A 27953-nucleotide genomic window follows, 5' to 3' on the forward strand; every position below is an offset into this window, starting at 1 on the left:
GAGACTGGGTTTCATGTGTCGACGAAGTAATGCGCACAGGAGCGGTGAAAAAAGGAGCCAGAAGGAGAGGAGGGGGTCGGCGTTTAACGTTCATAAGAGTCTGGATTTGACGGTACCGCCGAGGTTCTTAACATACAATGGATCTACAACCAGAGAAGACCGTAAGAAAAATGTACACGGATTTAAGGAGCGACAGTTAAGCCATTTAAGGAATAATTTAGGTAAATTTATTTTAGAGGACAGCAATTCAAGGACATGAAGGAGAAAATCTTCTTTTGATTTTTAGTGAAGCAGCTGAGTATGCATATTTTGAGGATCGTTTTGTCGGGAAACGGAGAAAGACCGATTGGACGCAAGTTATATGGAGACGATTATAGTCACGTGCGCAAGCCTAACTTTTAAAATGCATTTTGCTGTCTTTTCTCCACTTTTCGGCGATATAATTCTTGAATAAAAACGGCCAACAACAAGATGGATTAAGATATGAAATCTATCATTTTCCTGCGATGTCAGTAGCCTCCTAGTGTGTTAATTGTTACTTTTTTCTTTGAAAGGCTTTGGGTTTCTTCCGACACGATGACCCCAGAAGCACCGTTAGCGGTAATCTGTGGAATTATAAACTAGCAAAATCCGAAGGTTATTTCATGAAATTAGCGCTTTAGATGTGTATTATAATTTTTATATAGTGTGACGTTAAATTAAATAATTGTTTAAACCACTTTAATCGTTAATTCGCTTTAGTAATTAACTTGTTTTTCGACCTGAAATTGCCCCTAATTCCAGATAGTCTTTGATGGAGTTTTATACCGCTCAGCAGGCCGTGGATAGGATCATCCCTCTCAATCTGCCTGGCATACTGTCTGATCGCTACCGTTCCACTGTGGGATCATTCAACTTCCAGTTTACAACAGACAGACGACAACGATCCCGTGGCTACTGTTGGGACAGGCAGCTTGGCGGAGTGTCTGGAGCTGGAAGTGGAGCACTCTGAATTCCTATTCGGTGGAATTTGTCGCTGAAGCTGGAATAAAAAGCCATATTCCTGCCTTTCCTCCCAAAGAAAGATAACCACATCCTGCATCCTATGCCCGCTTAACAGCGAACAGGCATGCAGCTGAACCGACCAAGGAGCGCTCTAGTCAGCTTTACTCCACCGCTGCTGCCCTCGGAGACACACAATTCTTTTTCCAGCCAGTTCAAAACAATGCGGTTTTCATACCACATAAGCGGTGGCTTCCCAAGTCCACAGCCTGCCTTGCGGAGAATAGGTAAGTAATGATGTTGATACAAAGACAGGGTTTGGTTTTAAGCTTACATAGACTTGATATTTACATTTCAATTCATTTGCATGAATCGAATGCTTGACATTGGTCATGGAGAACAGAACATGTTCACGGACTCCTGAGCGAAGTAGCGGTGTGATCGAGATAAATGACATCGTGTGTGTCCTTGCGATGTCTTTCTGCTGGATAATGCAAATAAAAAATCGAGGGAACCCCTCTGGTCATTCAGTTTGATTGTTCAACCGGCGTCATTTCATTGTGCAAGGACACTGAGAGAAACGTGTAAGAGAATGCACTTTTGACCCCCGCGGTATATCACTAACACAGGTTGGTGTTTTACGCAGCGCAAATATGACATCTTGGTGTTAAACATGACAGGAACCTCCAGCGCAGATAGACAGGGTATGTCCTACCTGGAGAAAAACATTGCCTTTCTCATTGCCATTCTCGCTTTAAATCCCATACAGATAATTTAAAATGAAAAACACCTTGCCGAATTTAATCAGTGGACATTCGGTATGCTGTATGAATGGAGCGTTCAAATGAGTTCGATAGTTGCGTTTATGGTCCGGCCCATGCGCTTCCAAGCGAAGGTCGTCAATCAGGACAAATGAAAGAAATGCCAAAGATGTCAGACGTAGATGGTAGTCTATAACCGGAAAGTAAAAATGTCAATTTAAAAGGTTTCGTGAAAGGTCCGTGCACTGTATGCCACATAAATAAGGTCTTCAAAAAAGTCTTAAGTGAAATTGATGCAATTTAGAAATCAAATCAGGGGTCCAAACGCTTGTAACATGCTAACGATAATATTCACGTGGCCTATGCTCACAAATCAAGGCAAGAACGAAAACGGTATTGCGCCCGCACGCTTCTCTTTGCCCTCCGTTAGTGCAGCGCTGCCATGTTTGCACTTGTGTGTGTGTGTGTGTGTGTGTGTGTGTGTGTGTGTGTGTGTGTTTCTTTCATCGTCTGTCAGTTTGGGCTATTTGTTCAAACACTGCGCTGTGAAATCCAATTAAACTCTGGAGAATGGAGCATGTGTCTGGTGCGACCGTTGTGACCAGCGGACACACTGTTACCTGTCACGATGTGAGCAGGCGCTCTGCTCCAATGTATTGTGAGCTGGAGAGGAAGAAGGAGCCATTTCCTGCATGCAGGGCTTTTCTTTAAATTGGCTGTATAAATTATAGCCTATTGATTAAGAGACTGTGTGTGTGTATATAAGACATGTTTACAGTCTAAGGCTACATTTAATTATATATTAACCAGTCTTGTGGTTTTAGCCTTCTTATCTAGTCAATCACGACAGGCTGATATTAATCCATTTTGTTTGGCTGTGTGGCTGGTGCATTACATCCAGGCATCTCTCATTACATTTTATTGACTAATTGTGTGATGACAGTTTAGGTCGTTGTGCACACTGAGTGCATGGACTGACTAGTCACATATGATCGGTGGTTCTGTGAGAGTTTTGATAAATTGTAGCCCAGAAATAGCACAACCATCCCTTGACCCTCTCACCTGCTGCAGACAGGCTCTTCAGTTTCATCTGAGGTGCACACCTTTCTGTTTCTCCCTAGTTGGCAGGGGAGGTTAGTATGAGATTGATAACAGTAACATGCTTAGCAATTGTAGAAATAGTTTGCAGTGGTTAAGATCTTCGTATGCTTTCCCTTCTTCTGGCTACATTTTGGGTGAAGGAATCTGGCTGTACCACATTGAAGTGTGCTGGATTTTTGGTGGATCTGTAATCTAGTCCAAAATCTTGGATCCATTTCGCACTGGATGGGTGTGTGTCGCTGTTACACTGCCTGCCTTCCACTGAGCCCACAACTCCTCTTCTCACTGTCACACGGCTTTCACAGGACCTCTGCCATCTGTAAACTATGCTTATCTCCTCCTCCGAAGGAGATCATGACTGACTTCACCCCAAGAAAAGCAGGGCTCATTCAACCACATTTAAAGGGCCGCTCACTCCGAGTGTCTTAATGTGTAGTTCTTATGCCAGCTTGGAAACTCCAAGGAGCTCATTGGTCCACAGCCAGTTATGTCTTGGATGAGCAGGAAGTCTGTCGCACTGCTCAGCTTGGCTGTGTGAGGAGAATAACACTTGTGTGAGTAATTCAGGCCTTCTGGAGAGCTGTGGCGTGCTGGTGTACCCAGAGAACCAGTCTGTGTGTCCATATATAGGGCAGGAATGAGCGCGGATGTATCAAACTATGTCTTACTTTTGAGGGTCCCACTGTGCAAGACAGAACCACACTCTTATCCTATTAATCTCTTTTGTACATATTTCTATACAGGGCAGGCAGTGAGGAACATTAGCTTTGATGGTATAGGGGTTGGCTTACCCCAGTGTGTTTGCTGTATGGCTGTGACACTACATTGATGCCAAACATCAGATGCTGAATCAGGCTGTATTCAATGTCAGTAGTTGCAAGATAATAAATGCAGTCATCCAGCCAGTGAGACATTGGCTGAAGCTCTGTATTAAGATTAAATTTTGACTTTTCCTTTTTCCGCTCTCAGCTCTACTGAAGGAAATCTGGAACCACCTGTTCTTTGACAACGTTATTGACAAAATGAAAATTTGAAACAGTTGCTGGATTCCTCAGCCAGGACAAGGTCAGGCTGACCTCAGCTTCTTGACCAGTGGAGCCGGAACTGTGCCTTCAGTTCTGTAGACATGCCCTTTAAGGAGTATATAAACGCCCCCATAGTCATATAAAAGACATCTGGCTGAGAGATTAGATTACATAGAAGTTGCCATTTCTATTCTGTGCATGCATGTGTGGTGTTTGTGTGTGTGTGTGTGTGTGTGTGTGTGTGTGTGTGTGTGTGAGAGAGAGAGAGAGAGAGAGAGAGAGAGAGAGAGAGAGAGAGAGAGAGAGAGAGAGAGAGAGAGAGAGAGAGAGAAGAAAGAAATACGTTTTGTGGTTGTAGCTCTTTGGTCATTGCATAATGGTGTGAAAACCTTTTAGAGCTGTAGGATAAATAGTTTGTAGTGTTTTCATGAATTTATAGGACACATGAATAAATTACCCATTGTCCTTTCAAGTAAGGAGCTAGATTTCTTTTCCTTTCAGATGTCATATAGTTGCCAAAAGTACTGTTTCAGTACTTTTTCAGTTTCAGTTTTTTTGTTTAGATTTTGATGCCCAAAAACCTGTATTGTATTGTGTTGTATTGTATTACAATGAATTGAGTCTGTTACACCTATAATTGCGTTTGAACTCAGATAAATATGGTTTCTGGTGTGAAAATAATATTCCTTTCTCCTCTGTACTTTAACCCCATGTGAAGACACCCTACCCTGTTAAAAATACAGAGATTTGGTCATAATGAGTTCAGCTCGTTGCAATTTCCATTTTAGTGCATTGTTTTAGAAGCCCTGCATAATATTCATTTATTGTTTATACTTCATTACTGTGGAAACGTATGATTTATGATCAGTGGGAAAATAAACATAAATCAATGGAGCAATCGCATCATGTATTGAGGAGAATTAATTGTACCGTTTCTCTAAAACATTGTAGAATTGCACTAATTGTTGTCTCTTGGCTGTTTGTTGTTTTGATTAACTCCTACAGTGTATCAGTCACTTAAATTATGTGCTGGAAATGAACACAACATGAGGTGAAAGGTGTGGGATAATTTAATCAACTCAGTGCACTATTGGGACAGTTAAGATATATTCCTCTCAGCATTCATAGATTGCCTCTATTAAGGATTGTTGCACCTGTCTTTAAGCACAGTGTACAGTGTAATGTATTATGGATGCTACAGGTAAGGTAAGATAGCTTAGAAAGCCTGATGGAAGCACCGAGAAGTTTCAGTGAAATTCAGCCCTGGAAACAAAGTGTGAAGCAGTCAGCAAGGTGAAAAAAACGCATTGATGAAGTTCTATTGTTCCAGTTGATTTATTAATTAAATCAATATCTCAGACTTTCTGATATAAATACCACAATATGCCACTTCCATATGGCTCAGAGACATCAGAGCAGATCAACATTTCATTCATATCAACATAACTGGAGAAGGCAGCTCAACTAGTTTGGTGTTATATGTCATAAAGTAGGATACAACCATGCAGCCGTAGAAAAAAAAAGTTAATTGAAGCATCCACCTCCAGACTGTATGTGGCAAATCTAGGATTCAAACCTGAATAGCAACTGCAATGCACACTGCAATACTGTGCAGCTGCTTTCAGCAGAGGGGGATGGTGCATTCAGAGTTAATGCTAGTGAGGGAACGTAGCTATCGTGGACGGCTGACAGCAATTCCAGTCACAGTCCCACCAGCTGCTGGTATAAATAGTACGCGCAGAGGTTCAGCCGGGGCTCAACCCTCAGAGTGGGACAAAGAGCAGGGTAGTGATGTCACAAAGGAGCCGGTAGAACCCACAGAAATGGAATTCCAGTGGGTGGAACCACAGATCTGTAACACAGAACTTTATTATTGTTTTCCTTTTTCTATCTTTTTGATTATCAAGTAGAACCTGAGTTAGGACTCTGAGCGGAACTTCAGATGGGCAAGGACAAAAATAACTTCCTCATAGTGTGGTGGTTTTTCCACAAAAATAAAAGCTTTGGAATTTTATGTTTATTGCTTCTTCTTTTAAGTGGGCTACCTTGCCATGTGCTCAGCTGCGTTGGTAAGGCAAGCTGCTGGAGATGAGTGAATTTGCAGATTTCTTTTCCTTTTTAGGTTCAGAAAGACAGAAATGCAAGGTTCTGCAAAGGCTGTACAAGTCAATTATGTTCTTGAACAAAGCTTTAACCTTCAATCCAAATTTTCTGGTTCCTCAGTAACCTCAATCTGCCCAACCCCCCAAAACAGCCTTGGGTCATACTTTAGAGATAGTCCCCAGCGTGCACTCCCTTAGTCAAATAAAGGTAACAGTAAGTGTGTGATGGTATCGCATTCTGCCTGCTAGCCTGGAGAGAGGGTGATTAATCACCGTGTCGGCAGCCCAGCGGATCTTTAGCAGGTACGCCGGGAGTGTGTGGGTTAGCTGCGAACAGCGTGACACTGTGTAAGGATTGAGTTTAATGGCTGTTCTGTCACATTCTGCTTTTCTTCCTTTCTTCTGTCTTCATCATCTTCTTCTTCCTCTTCTTCTTCCGGCTTCTCTCTCCCTTCTGTCTGTCTTTTTTTTTTTTTTTTTACTTTGTTTTTAAAAAAAACCCCAAAAAACCTGTCCTGTCTTTCTACTTTTAAATAGGGATATGCAAATGTATTACCTGAAGCAGTCAAGGTGAGACAGAGGAGATGGAACTTTTGTAGACTACACCGAGAAACGCTGTAGGTACTTTTCACTGAAAAGCTAGCATTGTTATTTGTATAAAACCTAGAATTGAAATGATGGCTTTACATTATGTTAATACTTAGGATGTGTGTGTGTGTGTGTGTGTGTGTGTGTGTGTGTGTGTGTGTGCGTGCATACATGATGAAAAAGTATTTGCAGCAGCTGCAGATAGAGGAGAGTAGGAAAGGGAGAGGAGTGGAGAGAGGAGAACAGTGACAAGCGAAGAAGGGAGGAGAGAATGTGACTAATTACAGTGGAAAGAGGAAAAGAGAGGAGAGAGAAGCAGGAGGAGAGGAGAGAAAGAGTGTCGCTGTGTCAGTGTGTGGAAATGCCATCTTGCCATCAAAAAGTACAGACAACGTGGCAGAGAAGAGTGAGAAAGTGTGTGTGAGGAAGACTAAGCAGAAGTCTTAATCACCAGAGAGGCCGCAGGAGAGAAATTTAACCTCCTCATCCAAATTCTCAAGTGTTTTTATCTCTTTGAGCAAGTGAGAAGGGAAGCGCTTACCCTAGAGAGGGACCCTCAAATTACTAGTGTCATTTACTATGCTTGAGAAAGTAAGTAAAGTGAGTAATTGTGTGTGTGTGTGTGTGTGTGCGTGTGTGTTTGTTTCATTGTGGAGAGTCTTCAGCCTTTGCTGTTGCATGGCAGAAAATGTAACAAGAGAAGGCAGGAAAAAGACACGTGACTCCTTAACCACACTTTATTCCACCCGAGGAGTGATGGGATAAGCTAGCATTTACACTGCTTGCAGGTCTTTAACATGTAGCATTCTGGACAAATGGGTTTCATTCAAATGCGGTCAGTAATTGCTGTCTGTCGCTGTCGGGTTTCCTGGACGAGGTAAACATCAGCTTCTGATGCGTGGGTACATCAGTGGAACCTCCCGAATCTCAGACCAGCACCTCCTCATCAGCTGGGTTCCTTTCAGACCTTCTGTGGCATACCAGGCTCTGAAATACAAAGTCAAAGATCACTGAACTAACATTCCGACCTTCTCTTAGGCTAACAAAGCAACCACATTCCATTCCAGAACACACACACACACAAATGCGCATATATATATATATATATATATATATATATATATATATATATATATATATATATATATATATATATATATGAATCCTCTCTAAGTAAGGCAATGTGTGGAAAGACTCTGGATCAGGGCTATCAAGTATCCCAGCAGTGCGATGGCTACGGTCTGCTACACAGGGCTGTTTTTCTCCTTTCAGTCATTCCAAAGTGCAACTTCACCAAGCAACATAAGAATGTAACTTCCAGTAACCTCTTCTTCAAAGAACTTGAATTCTAGTCTCTCTCTCTGTCTTGTTCTGGGAGCTGATGGTTAGCTGTGCAGTGGTCCAGACTCGCCATGGTTATCTCAGTCTCTTTAAAGCAGAGTGAAAGCCCTGGTATGCAGCAGAGGAAGTGCTGATAAAGCTAGCCATTGTAGCCACACAGTGGGTTCTCTTGGTTCTTTTGATGTTTTTGCCTTGTTCTCAAAGTAAACAGCACCACTTCCTTTTTTATGCTGCACCAGCTCTTTTTGGCTCTCAAGGAAAAAGTCTATTAAAGTTGTTCTTTGAATTCTATTTTAATTTAAAAAAAAAAAAAAACATGGGACAAGAATTTATTTTTAAATATAGAAGGAATGAGCTTCCTTAATACTATTAATCTAGCTAAATATAATTCTTTTGTTAATGAATGAAACCTAGCAGCCACCAATTTGAATGCTCTAATTCACTTAATTTGCTAATTGGTGGCCCATAAGTTTAATTCATTAGTAGCACTAATAGTACCTTGGGCTGAGAATGCAAATACCTTTACAAATCTAAAGTTTCCTTGTCTTTATGGGGGTGAGGAGAAGACAGCCCTCTGTGTGTGTGTGTGTGCGTGTGTGTGTTTGTGTGAGTTTCTTTGTGTGTGTGTGTGTGTGTGTGTGTGTGTGTGTGTGTGTGTGTGTGTGTGCGTGCGTGTGTGTATGTGTGTGTGTGTGTGTGTGTGTCAATAAAAGAAAGGAGAAGGACTGAAACAAACGCAGTCTTCTGGGAGTGAGTTGATAATGATAGCAACCAAACAGCTTAGTGTGCAGGGCTGTGCTCTGTCTGGCACCACTCACACCAGCACTGCTAGTCTCCGAGGCAACCAGCGCCACGGCGCTGCTAAATGTGCTCCTCTTCATTTTAACAGGTGCCTCAGTTGTTTCAGATCTCCAGTGTCCAAATGTGTTGTCCACGTGTTTGTAGCCACCTTAGTACTTAGTACTTTTAAGGTTATTAAGAGAGTGCATGACATGTCCAATGTACCTTGATGTGGATGCATAATACTGTAACCAAAGGCATTGCTCTTAAAGCAATCACAACTGGCCTTCCAAGTTTACTGGGTTTGTTTTACTGGAGATTTATAGCCTTTGTCTTGAACTATCCCCATCCCATAATAAGGAGCAGTTTTTGTGGTTTGTCAAGCAAAGAGTTCAATTGGTGATTGTCGATTGTAATACCTCACAGAGCCAGGTCTCAGGTTAGTATATTACCCTCATCACATGGCTTCAGGGTTTGTGAGGGGTGAAGTTCAGCACTTGCCACCTTTGATACGTATGACATCACAGATTTTTTATATACTGGCATGGTCAAGCAGATCACCGAGACCATCATAGATGACCAAACACCACCAAATACCAGGTAGATGCCCAGTGATTGGTACATCACATGGCAACTGGGACGTAGCCATCATTTTTTGTTCTCAGTGTCCTATGGCCATGAGAAACTCATTCCACAGCTGGGACTGAGATTTCTCAGACTCCCAGCTGTAATAATGGCATCTCTGCACTGCTAATCCATGCTTTTACCAGGTGTACCCTCATGAGAAGGATGTTTGTAATGAAATATGTTTGTGAGTGACATACTTAATATTTAAATTAATGCACTGTGATTAAGTTTCAGTTTATCTCAAGAGACTCAGAAACAGTATAACACACACTACCGGTGGTAGTTGATGAATTGCTGTACCTTTCCAGTGCAACTGGGTATGAATCATTTTCCTGAAAAACTCTACTTTCATGTCACAGTCCTGAATTCTATTTCTCTTCACTTTCAGCATGCACTCTTATGACAAGGGTATTTAAAAAATACGGGTCATATCAAGGATTTAACACTGCATTGTTTCAATAAGGTACCCATTTGTATACATCTTTTCCTGTGGCTATCTTGCATGCAGGGATCGTTACTGAACAATGTTTCAGACTCATTTAGTTCATTCACTTTTGAGCTGATGACGAAACTGATGGCAGGTCCCCATGTGTGACGTGCGTGCTGTTAATTACGCCAAGGCATTACATGTGTTTGTTGAGAGAACAGTAAAGGCGGGTGGAGCTGGGTTGTGGGCTCAGCGGGGCGACCCCATTAACCTCCAGCTCACCCAGCTCTTTCAGGGCACAAAGGATCATCAGGCCTCCCCAGCTACAGACCTTCGCTATTGCCTCAGATCCTACCCGCAAAGGGTTTTGATATGTTGACTGATGAGCTGTGGTCTGTGGTCAGAGAAGTAAAAACTGCAAGCTGCATGTGACTTTGCTTCTCCCAGGCTGGAACTTTCTTTGGTTTATTACGGTTCAGAGTGATATTGAATTGGATAGTGTTATGTGACATGAGATTTGTATATTTCTCGTTTAAAGAATATATTTAATTTAATTGAAATGCACAGCTAGGTCTGATAAAAAATATCTTATGGATGGCGATTATATGTGTGGGTTTGGGTGTGTGTGTGGGTGGGTGGGTGTGCGTAAGTGAATGGCCTGTGTAGTGGTAGCGTATTGTATGTTGCTGAGCATGAGCACGTGTGCGTGTGTAAGAGAGGCAGGAGTGGGCCGGGTGACAGTAGGCAGATGGCCCTCTCCCCAGGGAAATCAGGGGGGTAAATCTCTCCATTTAAATCCTTCAACCTGCGCCAAGGACAAATGGAGCAGCAGTACTACGGCCCCAGCAGGGGGCGATGGAGTGAGACCGGGAGGAAGGAAGAGAAAGGACATAGTTGTGTAGAGTCAGTGGCCAAAATCTGATGTCACTGTCCCTGCTGGAGGTTATTAGTGTTTGTCAGACTGAACACAGTGGCAGCGCAGGTTAGAGATGTGCTAGACACTGACGACCTGTACTGTAATCAGTACATTGTGGGATGGATGACAGGTGTACTCTGCCCGCCTATGACACCAGTCTCTCCTTCCTCTCTCCAGTCTTACGATGTCTTCACCGAGCCAGAAGCCTATCTGGAGATCCTCTGTCAGAGATCTCCATTACTGCCTCCATTTCATATCGTCTTTCACACTTCTAACACAATATGCCTTTGTCTGTCTGCTGCTTTTACATGCCACAAAGGATCATTTCACATAGATTTTTGTGAAATGGTGGTAAACAGTGTTTAAACCTTTTTTTTTTTTTTTTTTTGTCAAAGTGGCTTCACAGTACTGGATGTCATCATTATCAGTGGCCCATATCAGGTTCTCTCTGGCCATAGAACCACATTCATTAGGCTTTAAAAGACAACAGCTGACCGAAGATTGGTTGTCCTTTAAATATGAGTCAGTGGTACATTTAACACTAGTAGTACTGTTTGTGCACATTTCAAAACCTCAGTGCAAACAGATTAACAGGGTCATGTCAGAGTTGCTGAACTGATTTTGGCTGTAGCCTATAACCAGTCATGTGTAATATGGTTTGCCCCACTGAATGATGGTTGTCCCAATAAAGGGTAAATGGTAGCTTGACTTCAAAACCCTAACACATCCTAGATCTGACCCTTAGTCTCACCACAAGGACACACATGTACACAAGAATTGCTATTAATGCCTGTAAACAGAATGTACCAAGAGATGCATAAATTAAAACATCTGTTTTTAAATTTGTCATCTTCAGATGTATTTTAGTTTAGCCAGGCCCATTTACTGAACTGCCAGGATGCTGCAGCATCTTAGAGTAGGCTACTAATCAGCCAACTCTCTGCTAAGTTTACATATGAACACATGATTTGCATATTAGTTTGCATATGATCACATGATTTCACATGCAAGTTTACATATGATCACATCTTTTTACATATGAATTTACTTATGATCACATGATTTGGCATGTGTTTACATATGATTTTCTAAGGTTTTTCCACTGCTGTTTAGTGCATGATGCCTGTTCCAAATGGTGATGCTGCAAGTTTAGTAAAGCTTCCTTAGACCTAAGATTAAAATTACACTGAATTATTGGTCTGTCACTGTAACATTCAGACTGTTACTGTTACATTTCCACTCAGCAGGGTATTCTTATGTTGAAAAAAACATTTACTGCAGCGTTACTGCTTTGTTACTACCGATATTATTTTGTTTACTAAATGGTAAATATTAGCTCTATCAATAAGCACTAGAGTCAGCCGCGACAAGTAGTCAAAACTAAAGCCTCTAAATGTGTTGTCAAGGAAACAGAGATGAGGATGGGAGATGCTCGCTGTTTTGAGGAGCGGGCGGGAACATGGGGTGGGGGGGGGGTGGGGGGGGTTTCATCTCGTATGTGATTCCCCATGTTAAAGTGGGCTGCTGCTGTCGGCGTTAATAGGGCAGCCAGAGCGGGTGGGGGGACGTAAGGAAAAAGCATTTTATTTCGTTATTGGCGTCTTTTTGACTGCCATTATATGTTAGCAGTATAAATATTTTGTAAATTTTATTTTGTTAAAGCTCAGCCATGCGAGATTAGAATTTTGAATTTTATTCATCGAGAAAACCACCGCTGTTTTTGACCTACTGAAGATGCACTCGGTCTGCCTGGCTGTTTCATGAGGGCAGTCCCTTTCATTTTTGATTGTTTAACCTTTTAATCTCGACACCGGTGGTATAGGAACCGGCATTATTTGTAAAAGCCTTAATTGTGCTCGTTTTTTCTTAATTTCGTTTTTTTGAGGCGTGTGGGGGAATAGAGTCTCCCGTTCTGTATTTTAATGACTGGTTTCGTGTTTTGCTGCGCGATGTACATGGATAAAACCAGTGTGCTCCGGGGTAAGAGAATTCAACTTATTTTTTCCCTCATCGATGTGGTTATTTGATTAATAGATTGATGACTGCAATACAAATGGCCCAAATACAAACGCTTCTAGCGTGAATTTCCACCACGTATGAGCTAGCTAGCTACATGACCCTAAATCCGTCTGCAACATTTGGTAGCTTAGAGTTGAAATATAATTTAGAATAGAGCTAGCATTTTAGTGTGGAATTGCGTGCATCGGTTTAACCGAAATAAGGTTACAAATGCATTCCGTAAATTTGCTGTTCTTGAATATTGCTTCTGATATCAGTAGCCGCATTCCCACGTTCCATCGTAGTGATCTAATATGCGAGGTCTGATGTGTTGGCCACACCGCTGCCCATTTTCTATTTGCACGTTTCGTAGTATATTTGATTAATGTGTCTTAGAACATCTGGTCTGATTCGTACGCTGTGCGTATTTGTATTCGATCGGCTGCCTTTACAGTAGCCTCTAGAGTTGCTGCTGCTTCACCTACATTTTGCACACTGGCGCAGCATTCCATACTGCACGCGGGGTTGCAGGCAGCGATGCAGCCAGGATCTGATATGTAGGTGTGTGTGTGTGAGTGAGTGAAAAATCAAGAGAGAAATGCTATTGTGGAGAGCACTACTGCCATTGCCATTGTGGGGTCTGCATGCTACTATTACTGAATAAGAGTGATAGCTCTGTGTGTGTGTGTGTGTGTGTGTGTGTGTCTGTGTGTGTGTGTGTGTGTGTGTGTGTGTGTGTGTGTCGGAGGTGGCGTGTGTAAGGGTGTATATGTGTGTGTTAGTGTTGCTATTGGCATCAGGTTTAGTAGTTTTGGCACATGTTGCAGTATTTTTTATATATAAAAAACCTGCTATGATTTCAAATAGCTAAATGTTTTGCAGGATACTAATACTGTACACACTCCCAGTGTCATGAAGTGACGTGGTGGATATGTCTGAGAACATTATGAATTCTCCACTCTGCTGCTAATTCCTCAATCTGATGTCTGTTTGAGTTCTGCTGTTTGAGCTCTTCTGAGCACACTCTGTTTAATTGACCCATTCCACAAACATCCCACTTCCTGCATCATGGAAATCACTTCAGCTTTCACTCTGTCTTTGCTGGCTTTACCTAAACTGCAGTTTTCTTTCCAAAAGATGGTCAGTTGCATTGCCAGTCCCTGTCACAGTAACATTACATGGTTATACGGTGTCATAGCTGTTATTGTGAATGACAGATCTATGACGTGCCGTGTAATCGATCTGAGAATGCTCTGTGTGATACTGACCCTTTTACTGCAGACAGCCGCGGCCCAGATGCCATAGGCAATTTATCTCATCTTGGTCATATATCAGCGCTACTGCAGTTGACTGCCTTAAGTAGTTCTTCTTCCCCAATTCTATTATTGTGGCCATGGTGGTTTTTTTTAGTATTTTTTGGTACTTGAAACGTGGAACCTATGTTTGGTATTTGAAAAGCCTCCACTATTAGGAGAAAAAAAGTCGAAAAGTCGTTCATTTGTTGACAGAGTGTCTTCACTGTGGTGCACCATCATCTTTCATGTCATGTCAGGTTGAGTGTGAGTGTCGTATGAGAGAGGGCTCACATGCTGGCCGTGTGTCGACTGTCCTGTCATTGTAGTCTGTAATGAGGCCAGGACAAAAATAGTCCATGGTTCAGAATTTTCAACATGTTTCTCAGCTCACTGCTGACTAGATATTGTCAAACACCCTCTGTCTCTGCTCAAGTGTTTTTCCGTAGTGCTACCACAAAAGCCTCCTGTCTGCACTGTTGTTCGGAAATCGGAAATCACTGCACCCTTTTCTGCCCTCTGGCGATTTAATGGCTATAAACATTTCTGAACAAGTTTTGTGATGTGTCAAATGCAACATGGAAAACAAGTATTTCTTCTCTCTGGAAAAGTTAAATAGCTGTTTCAGAAGATGCAAGTTTCTCATGCTGCAGCAATTATGGCTATATTGCAGATACCTTTTACCATATAACTGGATCTAGTAAAGAAGCTTTGGTCTCTTGATTCAGTCTCTCAATTGAGCTACCCAGGATTCATGAAATATTCATATTAAGTCAGATAAGATGGCTGTTTTGGTCAGCAGAAGGCTGACAGTTTGAATGGCTTATTGATTTATAAGCAACTGGCAGGGCAGAAGGGTCTTGACTGTATTGGTCTGTGCATTAAGAGAAAGCCCAAATAGATCCATAGAATCACAGATAGCATCAAACAGACCTCCTGCATTTCAGATCACATGCTCAGGGAACAGACAAAATATAAGCGGAAAAACACAAGATACAGTTTGGTAATCTTTATCTGTTTTCTATTTGTGTTTTGGACTTTTCAAATGTCTGTATGTTTGCATTACTGCCAATGTAACTTCAAGATAACTTCAAGTATCTGAACATAGCCCCCTCATCTAGGTTTGAGGGGTGGCATTGCAGAGAAATAAACCCAAAGTTGGTCCTCCACATGGGGTTACAGGTCCATATTCTCACCATGCGTGGTCGTTATTGAACAAGCTGTGGAAACCAGTGGCCTTGCCTCTGCAAAAATGCAGAATACATCACAGTGAAGTGCAGAGTTTTGCTTTCACAGTTTGGATCGGACCTGTATATAGGCCGATCACCAGGACAAATGGCCCTGCCCAGTGGGAGGTGCTCTCTGCTGCGGTGGTAAAAAATGAATCTGCCCTCTGCTTAGCCAGCTACACATCCATCTCCATCATGCAGCCAGCCGGCATGCACAGCTCACCCTAAAGGGCTTTTCACCCACAGGTCTTTGGGGGGAGCATGGGCCAATTGTGTGTCCTAAACTGGGATTCTCTTAAAGTTAAACGCCCACTTCTTTACACTGCAGTGTGATCTGTATTCAGGGAAGTGTGTGTGTGTGTGTGTCCATCTCTGGATACGTGCTCAGTGTCTAGTGCCCTTGGAGCACATCCCTTTCCTACAGATTTTATCCTCCACAGCGCTCAGCTCTTTAACATATTGCAGAGCACCTGCATTCAATGGCGATGGATTTCCAGTGTGAATTTGTAAAGCTTTCAGGCCAATCTGTTAACCACATCCAAGGATTTCAGCATTTAAGTGGAATACCATTATGTAAAATGTTGGGCCTTAATGTTATACTTGTGGGTATAACTATACTGTCTTTAAAAAAAAAAAACAAGAGTCAATGTTTATAAAACTACTTTAACCAAAATCTATCCAGTTATTTCTCCAGTGCAGAGATGGGAAATAGACCACGCATGCACTGCAGAAATTAGGAATTCATCCTCCTGGAGAGCTATCTAGTTTAAGATGGGACATGACCTGTCTGGAGGCAGCTGTCCATCCTAAACAGTGATCACGCCCAGCAGGAGGCAGAGTCTGTCTGTCCCAAAACAGCAGCTCCGTCTTGCTCTCCCCCTGCTAAGCCTGCCTTACCCAGCCAGGAAGCATCTGTCTTCCCCGTGGGCCATTATGCCCTAAAGTCTTGGGTCTTGTGTTGAGTGCTACAAGCATCCAAAAACTTGCCGCGGGTCTTCAGACGATCAGCTTATTGAACTGAAATCCCTGCCTGGGGCTTCAATGCAGTGAACAGACATGGAGTTAATTTTTTTGACTAGCTGTGACCCATTAGGATTTCAGTCACAGGAGCCCAAGCCATCGGTTTTCGTGGTCTCATCTTAAGAAAGGCATAAATCTGTGAAGAGCAAAGAGGTGCTGTAATATTAGTAGTAGTGGTAGAAGTAAAGCTATCTTTAGACCTGTCTGCTGGATCCGGAAGTTTAAGCAGTGTCTTATAACTGTCTCGCATGTAGTGTGTGTGTGCGTGATGCAGGATTACTGAACATATGTGTAGCTTTCATTGGAATCTTTTGAAAGAATGATGACAAATGGGAAGAGGGAAGGGAGTTTGTTTATCTGTTTAAATGTCTGAATGACTGGTAACTGGGATGGGGGGTTGCGACTTAATGATTATGGAAATAAGTGTGCATTTTAGTCGTTCTGTCCATGCCACATGATTAGCGTTTGACTATGTGAGCTAATGGTTCATTTCTTATTTGATGAAATTAGGAAATTCCCATAATGTATGTACTTCGTAATTATTTCTGTTTAGTTTTACTTAATAGGATTGCCCATTATGTTTTAGATGCATGGCCTTCTGCATTGCTTTTGAAAAGTGCAACCTCAGCAGTGGAAATTTCATGTCTCACCTAAAATGGACTTTCAGGTCAAATGTCTGTGTAATTTTTGTATGCTTGCGTATTTGTGAAAACGTTTTTGAAGTATTTCAGAGGAAGTTTCTGAAGTAGAAAATAAAAACAAAACAAACGCAACTATAGATGATCAGTCAAGTCTGTGACCAGCCTCCAGCTTGTCTTTCCGCTCCTTTAAGCCATTTTAACGCACCATGTGGAAGTCATTCCAGCCCCACGCCTGCCCCAATGGATATGAGTGTCATCATATGGAACCAATTAGCTTTGCGTTATGAATGTAAGCCAGGTTCTTCCTGTTTTTTAAAACGGCAACATCACTCAAGCCACACAGCTGGCACTGCCCACCATCTGACCTGGACATGCCACTTTAAGAAATTCCCCACGAGATTTGTTTAACAAAAAACAAACCAAAACAAAACAAGCACAAGCTTGCTCATTTCAATATCAAAGGAAGCCTTTTATTTTGGACACGTGTTTACACGGCCTTTCCGGCCCCTGTGGACAGCATTGCTTGTTCAACGTTTTCATGTTTGTGGCACTGTTGCATAAAGGGGGAGGCTTACAGCACCTGCTTGCAATCCTGGGCATTTAGGGACTGATGGAACTGCTAAATGGGCAAATCATAAACCAGCATGTAGACACTTCAGTCTGGCATTCTTAACACACTAACCTACATAATCCGATTCAGATCCAGACAGTGACAATCTCTCCACTAATTCTCAAAACATTCCTATTAAGCTTTTAAAGGCCAAGCAAGGCAATTTGATTACTGTCTACTCGACTAACTCTGTCTATACTCTATATTAACGTAGCCAACTGCAGATAAATTATCACAGTGCTGACATCTTTATGGAACAAACACACATGAGTAATGAGATTGCAACATGGAAGCAGTTTGTATTATACATAATTTTTTTATAGATTTTGTTTTTTTAAAGAATTTAAAAACTTGTTTATCCTTTTTTGCAAGAATAAAGGAATAGTTACCTGAAAAATCTAATTTCCACAATTTTCTCCTTATCCCGGATTAGTCAAGACAGTCAAGGTTTCCTTTTTTGTCATTTTAATAGATAGCAGTATGTCATATGGTGTCAGAAACTACATAAGCACATGTTTTTGAGATTGTTTAACAGACCTGGTGTGAGGCAGGCATGTGCTGATATCAGCATGCAGTTTTCACAATGCTTAGTGCTATGAATAAACCTTCTGGACCTGTTAGATATGTGAGCTTTGTAGCTCCAGTGCAAAACTAAATAAGCAAAATTTAGAAAACAAACATCTCAGCTGACGGACTGAATTTGGGGTAAGGGCATTTTCTTTAACCAGACTGTTCTCTAAATCCTCTAATTACATGAGGGCAGTGACATGTGTTGACTAACATGTTATCAGGTGAACATAACACAGCTGGCATCATTGTATGGGAGCAGTGTGCCATAGTTCTTGTTGTCTGGACCAAAGGTGTTAGACTCTAATTCTTGAGGGCCACATCACTGCAGAGTCTAGTGTTTTCCCTGACAACATATGCGCAACAACTCAGCTTTTTTATGAGGCCTATATTAGATTAACTGATGTGTTAGCGTAGGGCACTAAAGTGCAATGCCCTGGTCCTCCTGTAACAGAGTTCCACCCCTGTACATAACCAATTCAAACTGTACAATTACTGGACCACTGGATGCAGTTCAAGAGCATCTAAAAGTAAAGTTTAAACTGGATTAAAAGATGACATGGGAACAGGCGTAATTATACTGTGTATGGATTTCCTGTTTTTTGTTTCTCTCTGAAACTACACCAGACTGTTACTGTTAATGTCTACAACTCAAATGTTAAAATCAGGCTGAAGTGTTTCTAGTGTAAAAGGGGCTTTTGCCTTATTCACCCTCTTAGAGCCATCAGGAGCCCTTTTATTAATGTTTTTAATCCAGCCTGGACTCGGTGCTTGGATTTGCGTTTGAATAGTGGTGCTTCTTTCATCTGCTGCTCTCTCACCACAGCCTAAAGTCAAGTCACAGCAGTCAGGAATGTGCAATCATAACTCCTTTTTGCCTCATAGTTTTTCCTGCTGTGTTCACACACTGTAACCAGACGGTGATGTAGTGTTCATGATTATGACAAAAAGAAAGAGAGAAAGAGAGTGCAGCATGATAATAATTATAGGCCTTGGTCACTAATCTGTTCAAAAGCAAGCTAAAAATGTCCCTTCCTTATTACCATAAATTATATACATATTAGACATTTGATACAAAAATATGGATATCTGTAAAAATTGTATTAATTGCTTGCTCTCTGTCTTTCTTTCTCCCTCTGTCTCTCAACTCTCTCGCTCTGTTTCTATTGCAGGCCCGTCCGCGTCCAGTCCTCGGCTCCTGACTAAGAGTCTGTCCCTGGAGCCAGGCCCCTGCCCAGGAGACCACGAGACCCCTCAGCGCCTCTGTTCTGATCCTGGGCCCCTGGGGCCCCAGCACTGCAATGGCACGAGTGAGAATGGGCCTCAAGACCCGCTCCCTCTGCCGCCTAAGACACGCCCACCCTTACCTGGCCCCAAGCCACAAGGTGTCCATCTCAGCACTTTGTATGTTAAGAAAAGATGCAGGTGGATGTAGGCTGGTGGATTTTGCTTGGTGGATTAACGAATGTTAACATCAAAAATGCAGAAAATTCTGGATTTGATTTTTGAAATGTGACAGGTGATCTCATGAACAAAGTACCTGAATACCATTACACTGCTATGTATCCACCCTAATTTAACACACCTGATATGTCTTATCAAAGAGTTTCTGAGTATGGTTTCTGGATGTTGTAGATTAGTGTTGGGGCTTTAGGATAAGCGCCACAGGAACTTTAAACTGTGGCACCACAGCTTCTAATTATGATATATGTCAGATTATATTATAGTATTATTAAAAGCTTGTAATATAAAAGAGGACCCAAGAGGCACTCTGGGTGCCTCACTGGGATATGTTCACATGTCACTTAACATGGCCAAGCAATAACGATTGCGGTATTGATTCTGTGTTGCTCAGTGCCCCCAAAACCACCACACCTACAGCAACCGAACACCCGCAGACCCCGCCCACCAGAAAAGCCACTCCCACCACCCCCATCTCGGCCACTCCCTGCCGACCCTCGCCAATCACGGACCACACTGCCACAAGCTGAGGGAAGCTCCTCCCCAACATGTGTCCTTTCGCTCATCGAGAGATTTGAGAGGTGGGGGACAGAGAGAGGTCTCACCACATCAGTGACTTTCACAAAGTTTAGCTGTTTAATGTACTGTAGTTGTTTACCATATATATATATATATATATATATATATATATATATATATATATATATATATATATATATATATATACCGTTAATAAATAATAGTAAAATACAATATGATACGATTTCAATTAATTAATTAATATTAATAAATAAAGCTGATACCACAAAGTAATGTATTTAATATAATACAGGAATATGTCCAAAAATTCCAATTTCTGTTATTTTGTTTTATTTTTAGGGAGCAAATCATAGTGGTGCCTGACATCACTGGTGGAGTGATGTGTCTTCCACGGGTCCCCGAACCACAATCAACTGTGGGGGCTTTTATCCCGCCATCCACGGGGACCGTCCTGCCCTGCACCACCCTCCAGGGGACCCTGGATGCTCCGCTAGCTAAGGCCGAGCAGGAGCAACAAGAGGAGGTGGAGGAGGAGGTGGAGGAGGCACGAGAGGAGCATGAGACCCAGTCGGGTACCTCCTGCTCCTCCGAGAAGCGCCTCTCCACAGAGTCCGGTTACGGTGCTTCTGATAGATTGCTTGACTCCATCGAGGTAAGGGACCTCAACCAATCGGATGTCCCCTCTGAACGGCTATCCCTCCCCCCGGTGCAGACGGACGTCAAGCTGGCCAATAGGGACAGCGGCATTGACAGCATTAGCTCACCCTCCCACAGCGAGGAGCTGTGCTTCGCCACAGACGAGGAGCGAGTTGGGCATGAGCGGGAGGCATGCCCGTGCAGCTCGGCCGTCACCCTTCCTCGCCTCTCATCTTCTTCCTCGTGCGGCTGTGTGGAAGGTCCAGCAGGAGATGGTGTGATGGTGGCAGCTGAGGGGGGCGGGGACTCGGAAGGGGGCGGGGACTCGGAGGGTGACAGTGACTTGGAGGAGGGGAGTGGCGATGAAAGTGAGATGAACCCCATGGCTCTGCAGCCTCTGCCTAAAGCAGACAGACAGGACTCTGTTGAGGTGAGCTATGGTGTGTCTGGGTGCACTCAGTTTGGGAATTTACAAATAATCAATTAGGCACTGGCAATTTTGGGAAGAATTTTATTCTTATTTTAATTTGGAATTTGTGTGTAACCTTCTAGTAAATCTCCAAAATCACCAAAAATAATGTGACATTTTAAGGTGAAGCTTCGATAGCCTTCTTACAAATGCAGAGTAAAAGAATGTCAGCCTTCTCGGACGAGACAGAGCTTTCCCTACACTCAGATGGGCAGTTTAGTGCTCGTCAATGCTGAAGGCTGCAGACTGGCAAGACCCAACAGGAATGTGTGTGTGTGTGTACATGTGTGTTTCATTGTCTTTACAGCTGTCAGTCCAGCAGCGAGTATTTAACATCGCCAATGAGCTCCTCCATACAGAGAAGGCCTACGTGTCCAGGCTTCACCTCCTCGACCAGGTGTTCTGTGGGCGGCTCATGGAGGAGGCCCGGGTGCGTGGCTCCTTCCCCTGCGAGGTGGTCATGGGCATCTTCTCCAACATCTGCTCCATCTACTGCTTCCACCAGCAGTTCCTGCTGCCAGCGCTGGAGAAACGCATGGAAGAGTGGTGGGTGGGACTGGGGCGGTGGGTGGGGAGGGGGAAGTTAAGGGAGATATGGGGGTCTCGGGGGTCTACAGTCTCAGGACGGCTGTCTCTGTATCCTAACACTACAGTCTCAGGACGGCTGTTTCTGTATCCTAACACTACAGTCTCAGGACGACTGTCTCTGTATCCTAACACTACAGTCTCAGGACAGCTGTATCTGTATCCTAACAGTACTATCTCAGGACGATCATCTCTGTATCCTAACAGTACTATCTCAGGATGAACATCTGCTTCAGGCCCTAGTAGTTTCCTCTTCTCAACCAAAATGTACACATTCTCACATAACCGCCCCATCCTAGAACACGGAGAGATCACAGTGTGCAGCTCAGTACATTCCTTTGTAGATAAAAATATGCAGAGCTGGGATACAGGTGGGATGAGTGTTCTCGGCTTGACAGGCAGCTGTACCTTGACATTTGTCCTTTGCCCTTAGGGAAGCGAACCCGAGGATAGGTGACATCCTGCAAAAGCTTGCTCCCTTCCTGAAGATGTACGGCGAGTATGTGAAGAACTTTGACACGGCCATGGAGCTGGTAAACACCTGGATGGAACGCTCCTCGCAGTTTAAAGCCATCATTCATGATATTCAGGTATGGCAAGACTGCACCTACCCTGTCGTTTTCATTTTAGCTTCTGTAATGGTTATTCTGAATATGAGGAGTTATATGAGCCCCAGTCAGTGCCAAAAAGGAAAAAAAGAGAACCTCAGGCTCTCCATACACAAAGCTGTATTTGTGTCGTGGTTTTGAGTACTGTGCTGTAGTCCCGGGGCAAAATAACAGCAAGATTTACACCTGTGACATTTGTTTGATGCAGGCCAACATTACACATTGTAAGCAGAGAACTGGAACGCACACAGTTTGGCATTAGTCTTCGCAAATCCTGCATGTGTTAGAGGGCCTGGAAGCAAGTAGCTCCACACTGTAAACATGCTTAAAAATCCGCCAGTCCTGGGGATTTTTGTGAATGGTCTTCCTGCATGAGTTGGCTTCGAGCCCGCACCAGCAGAGGAACACGCCTTTTGTGTGTGGGTGGACAACAAGGATATGGGAGGGTTTGTGTCAATCAGTCAGTGGAGGCGGTGCTCTCTATGCTGGGCTGAGATGAGTAAGACTTCCACTTTTGGCAGATGTGTGAAAAACAAAGTATTTCTTGCCCACCTCGGTCGCAGATGTATCTAGTGTTAATTGGATGACACCTTGCTTATTTTACATCCTTGGCACAAGCAAAGTGCACTTGGGATACAGGTAAGTCACGTTTTGACAGGTGCCAGTGTCTAGACACCCTTTATCAGGCTTACCCACCTGTCCTGCGTTTATCCTGTCATCTGTTTTGGCATTTACAGCTTAAGTTATGTAGCAGGTTTCAATCATCATCTAATTCCTGCTTACATTGCTGGGACAGCATGATGAAAATAAACAAGTGCTTGAGTTGAGAGACTGTAGCGGTGACAACAGTAAAAGTAAGATGGATAAAACGAAACCTGTTTTATTAAAGCACTAAAGGTAAAAACGAGTGAAGAAAAACCTAAGAGGTTTTATTAGGGTAAAATGAAGCACAAGGATTTCAGCCAGGGAAGATTTATACTCGGGGCTTTTCATAACTAGGGGATTGTGATGTAAATACTTTATACAAATTTAACAATACTGATTTTTCTGTTTCAAAAAAAATACTGAATTTTCAGCTGCGTTGGCATCCATGCTCCTGTCTGTGTGTGTGTGTGTGTGGCAGAAACAGGAGATGTGTGGTAACCTCACCCTCCAGCACCACATGCTGGAGCCCGTGCAGCGGATTCCGCGCTACGAGCTCCTGTTAAAGGACTATCTGCACCGCCTGCCCGAGGATGCTGACGACTCTAAAGACGCACAGAGTGAGTGTGAGTGTGTGTGATACGTGGAGACAGTGAGCTCTGCCTTTGCTGTGCTGAAGGTGGGGGGTAAAAAGTGCTGAGCAGTAATATCTAACATTATAGTTCAGTGGTAAGAAGCCATTTTCTGACCAATAAGTTTACAGGTGCTGACATTTTACCTGCTAGTGCCCAGGACCCTTTTGTGGTCGGGAGTGCCTTATTTCCCCTGATGGACAGCGGTTTACTAGTCCAAATAAATATCGCCTAAACTATTAGGCATGCTAAATGTAGAATATTCAGATTAAGTATAAGAAAACGTATCTAAAGTTTGAGGTTTTCTTCCGGGTCAGAACGATTCACCCATAAATCCTACTCGTGGATTAGCATGACAATAGCACTATCTTCATGCTGTATGCTACAGTATCTCCCATGCCAGTCAAAACAATCTTTCTTTGATTTCTGTCCACTAGAATCTTTGGAGCTGATTGCCACAGCAGCAGAACATTCCAATGCTGCGATCAGAAAAATGGTGAGTGGGTCTTCTCATGAGACTTGAAACCCTGTGCATGCGCAGCTGCTGTACGCAAGTGATGAGTTAAACCCTGAACTGACGGAGCTGCTGAGATACCACACCATCCTCTTGTTATGCACCATCCTGCCTCAGGCCCCAGTGAAGACTGCTCAGGGCTTGTGACAAAATCCCATACTGCCTCTTAGCTGTGCTGCCTTCTAATTAGGAACAGTTGCCTTTTCCATGAGCACGAGCATGTCTTAAGTCTGTCATTTAGAACTGCTAATTGCTAACTGTTTCTGCTTTCATGGTCTCTGTCATGGGAGAGAAAAGCTTAGCTGTGTGTGACTGACCTGAGTCAGCCATGTCAAGTTTGAACCAGTGACTTCTCTCAACAAGCTGTATTTTATGTGCCAGCCTGTTTATGTGCATGTTTACTTGTGTGTGTGTGTGTGTGTGTGTGTGTGCGTCTGTATGTCTGTCTGTCTGTCCTTCAGGAGCGCATGAGAAAGTTACTAAAGGTGTATGAGTTGCTCGGAGGAGAGGAGGACATTGTTAACCCGACTAACGAGCTCATCAAGGAGGGACACATCCTAAAACTGTCTGCCAAGAATGGAACTTCCCAGGACAGATACCTTATACTGGTGAGGTACTTGTGCTGACAGAATTTCAAAATATATATTTTTTATTTTATTTTCTAAGTCTATCTGTGTGTGCATGTGTGTGTGTGTGTGTGTGTGTGTGTGTGTGTGTGTGTGTGTGTGTGTGTGTGTAAAACTCCACTTCCTGCTGAAGTTTAATGACAGGTTACTGTACTGCGTCCCCAAACTGAGACTGATTGGACAGAAATTTGGAGTGCGGGCGAGGATTGATGTCGACGGAATGGAGGTCTGTCATCTTCTGCACCTTGCTGTAACAAGAATAGCTTGAAATATTATTTCCTTATTTTGTATTCATCATTTTAATTGTCACTGCCAAAAAGTGCTAATTTGCCTCTGTACTTAACAGCTAAAGGAAGCAAGCAGCATGAATGTCCCACGGACGTTTCTAGTGTCGGGAAAACAGCGCTCACTCGAACTGCAGGCCAGGTGAGTTTAACAAATGAACAAATGAATGTTTTGTATTCAAACAAATATTCAAACAAATGAATAAATTAATGAAGAAATGAATGAACAAATTCTCATGTCTAAGAAGGTGTTGGAACTGTTTTAAAGCACTTCAGACTAGATCAGGAGCAGCCAGCTTTATTTAATTTGGCCGATGATAACTGATCCTTTTAGTATGCCCATTAGTTAGCTTGCAACTTTAGCTACCATTTCTGAGTAAATTATTCCTTTAATTGAGAAAGTAAACACTTTTTTTTTTCTTTCATTTTTCTTGCCAGTCTACATGTGGGCTGTGTGACTTGATATTATGTCTACTAGTAGAGAAGTTGTGAAAATGTGAAGTGTTTGTTGTAGTGGCATATTTCTTTTTACAGAAAAAGCGTGATTCTTTAGGCTGCTTTGCTTATCTGCGTAACTGAAGTAGTGTATTTTTTAGGTTCATAGGTTTCTTTTAGGGCATGGAACTGTTAAATTGTGGAAACAAAGTAAAAAATGTGTACAAAAAAGTAAAATATGTCAAACGTACAGAGGTGCAGATTGTTTGCTAAGCCTGCTAAAATAAGGTGACATTCTTCATTATACAACCAGTATTTCAGTTTTCAGGGACAGGCAAACAGCCCTTAATGGGTGCTGTGAAGTGTCACAGCATTGGTTTTGCCGAAAGCAAGAGAAAATTGAGTTTTTGCATATGCTGCAAAGGATTTATTATATTTTACAGTTATATTTGGACATAACAGAAATGTCATGTGAGTCTTTTCCTTCTTCCTAGGACTGAAGAGGAAAAGAAAGACTGGATTCAGGTAAGCTTGTCCTGCTGGTCCTGCCATTTTATTGAATTTACTTCTTTTGTGTGTTCTTTCCTCTTCTTGTTCTCCACGTATCTTCACACTTATGTTTTGATTCCTCTCTGTCTCTCTGACTGTCCGTTTTTCCTTTCTCTTGTATCCCCTTACATTCCCTTCCCCCCCATGCGTTTATTAGGCAATCCAGGCTACTATCCAGAAGCACGAGCAGACTGTTGAGACATTCCGGATGCTGAACAGCTCGGTGCGGGAAGAGGACTGCACACCTCCCAGCTGGCTGGTTAGACCCCTCCTGCTCCCCTGATCTCCGCGTACCTGTGTTCAGTAGTGTGTCATGCCCTGTCATGCAGGGCGTATGCATGACCCCTCCCTCCCTTGCCATTTCAGAACTGCACGGAACTCGGGAAACGCGCACCCACTCCAATCCGGGAAAAAGAGGTGACACTGTGTATGAAATGTCAGGAGCCGTTCAATTCCATCACCAAGAGACGCCACCACTGTAAAGCATGTGGACACGTGAGTGGTGCAGTACACACATACGCACCATAACACAGCTGCTATTACCATAGTAACCCAGGTCACAACACACCAGTGGCAATCCACTGGTGTTGGGTGAACACATCTTTTTGGAATTATTTTGAATGTCTTTAGGTTTGTCCGTTCCTGTTTGTTCGTGTGGTTTGACCTTTGTTTCTCAACATTGAATGCTGTGAGCCAAAATTAGAGTGTTTGTGTTTGTTGGAGAAATCTTTGGTCATTATGCCAAGATTTGAAGTGACACATAAAACATGTTTTCAGTACCCTACAGAGAGAGCACATGTAGCAGCAGGACGAGGCTGATGTAAGCCGTTTTGTTTCCAGGTGGTGTGTGGGAAATGCTCGGAGTTCCGTGCACGGTTGTTGTACGATAACAATCGGGCAAACCGTGTATGTATAGACTGTTACACAATGCTGGTGGGGGTCCCGCCCTCTCCGGCCAGCCTGACCAATAGTACTCAACGGAGACGTTCCATTCTAGAAGTAAGACCACATTTCCGCTTCTGATTCAAAATGAGCTTCAGTCTCTTTTGCAGTTCTTAATACTGTCACTCTTAGCCTTATGATGAGAGATGCTGTCACTCATAGCAGTATATAGTAACTCAATATACAGTTGTATCAATTTGTATATTTGCTCAATATTGCATACATGAATGACATCCAGTACCGGAAAATTGTTATTATATAAAGTTTGTTTATTTTAATTTTTCTCATACAGAAACAGGCCTCTGTGGCAGCTGAGAACAGTGTACTCTGTAGCTTCCTGCATCACATGGAAAAGAGCAGTGGGCGGGGCTGGCAGAAGGCGTGGTGCGTCGTCCCTGAAAATGAACCCCTGGTGCTATACATTTATGGTGCTCCCCAGGTGAGAAGGCACCTGAGCCATTAGTTAATACAGAGGGAACATTTCTCACCCTTGCCTCCCTCTCTCCTGTTGTGTGGATTCCCTTTATCCTTTGGTCCTGTGTATTCCTTCTTTCTCTTTCTCTCCTGTCCTGTCTTACTCTGCCCTTCTCTCTCCCTCCGTCTTTGTGGTGTGAATTAACAGGATGTGAAGGCCCAGCGTAGTATTCCCCTCATTGGCTTTGAAGTCTCCCTGCCTGAGTCATGTGACCGTCTTGAGCGTCGCAACGCCTTCAAAATGAGCCAGAGTCACCTGACCGTTTACTTCAGCGCGGACAGTGAGGAGCTACAGCGACGCTGGATGGAGGTCCTCTCGAGAGCTGGAAAAGGGGAGGAGCTACAAGCCCATGGCTCAATCTCTGAGGCCCTGGAAGAAGAGGGGGAGGAGCCAACCTCTCTAGGAGAAAGCACATGACTGGTTGATAAATATATCTTTTTGCACACATAAACTGTTCAAATTTGACTGCAAGGACACTATCTGCACACAAGCACCCCTACACACACACTCACACACACACACACACACACACACACACACACACTCACT

General features: G+C 43.1%; 1 protein-coding gene across 8 annotated transcripts; it reads left to right on the plus strand.

Annotated features, from left to right (window-relative positions):
* The first annotated feature begins 8 nt into the window (after positions 1-8).
* fgd1 (FYVE, RhoGEF and PH domain containing 1) lies at positions 9-27953 on the plus strand. 8 transcript variants are annotated; one of them, XM_081707604.1, is made up of 19 exons: positions 10-221; positions 555-636; positions 784-1268; positions 19179-19391; positions 19862-20048; positions 20347-21073; positions 21420-21658; positions 22131-22287; positions 23429-23567; positions 24017-24075; positions 24555-24701; positions 24853-24945; positions 25066-25145; positions 25933-25963; positions 26145-26246; positions 26354-26482; positions 26828-26986; positions 27222-27368; positions 27552-27953. In XM_081707604.1, the coding sequence occupies exons 3-19, from the start codon at positions 1109-1111 to the stop codon at positions 27819-27821; spliced, it is 3039 nt and encodes a 1012-aa protein (XP_081563730.1). In that variant the 5' UTR covers positions 10-221; positions 555-636; positions 784-1108; the 3' UTR covers positions 27822-27953. The 8 variants fall into 8 exon arrangements, with proteins under 8 accessions (XP_035377891.2, XP_081563730.1, XP_035377887.2 ...); XM_035521994.2 differs by having other exon boundaries at positions 555-600; XM_035521997.2 differs by having other exon boundaries at positions 555-600; positions 818-1268.

The sequence above is a fragment of the Electrophorus electricus genome, chromosome 25 (genome assembly GCF_041902795.1).
Source record: "Electrophorus electricus isolate QZ-2024a chromosome 25, ASM4190279v1, whole genome shotgun sequence".
Taxonomy (NCBI): domain Eukaryota; kingdom Metazoa; phylum Chordata; class Actinopteri; order Gymnotiformes; family Gymnotidae; genus Electrophorus; species Electrophorus electricus.

Coding starts and splice junctions, on each gene's coding strand:
- fgd1 (XM_081707604.1), top strand. CDS start 1,109: ATGCAGCTGAACCGACCAAGGAGCGCTCTAGTCAGCTTTACTCCACCG. Junction 23,568..24,016: donor CGACTCTAAAGACGCACAGA/GTGAGTGTGAGT, acceptor TCTGTCCACTAG/AATCTTTGGAGCTGATTGCC. Junction 24,076..24,554: donor ATGCTGCGATCAGAAAAATG/GTGAGTGGGTCT, acceptor TCTGTCCTTCAG/GAGCGCATGAGAAAGTTACT.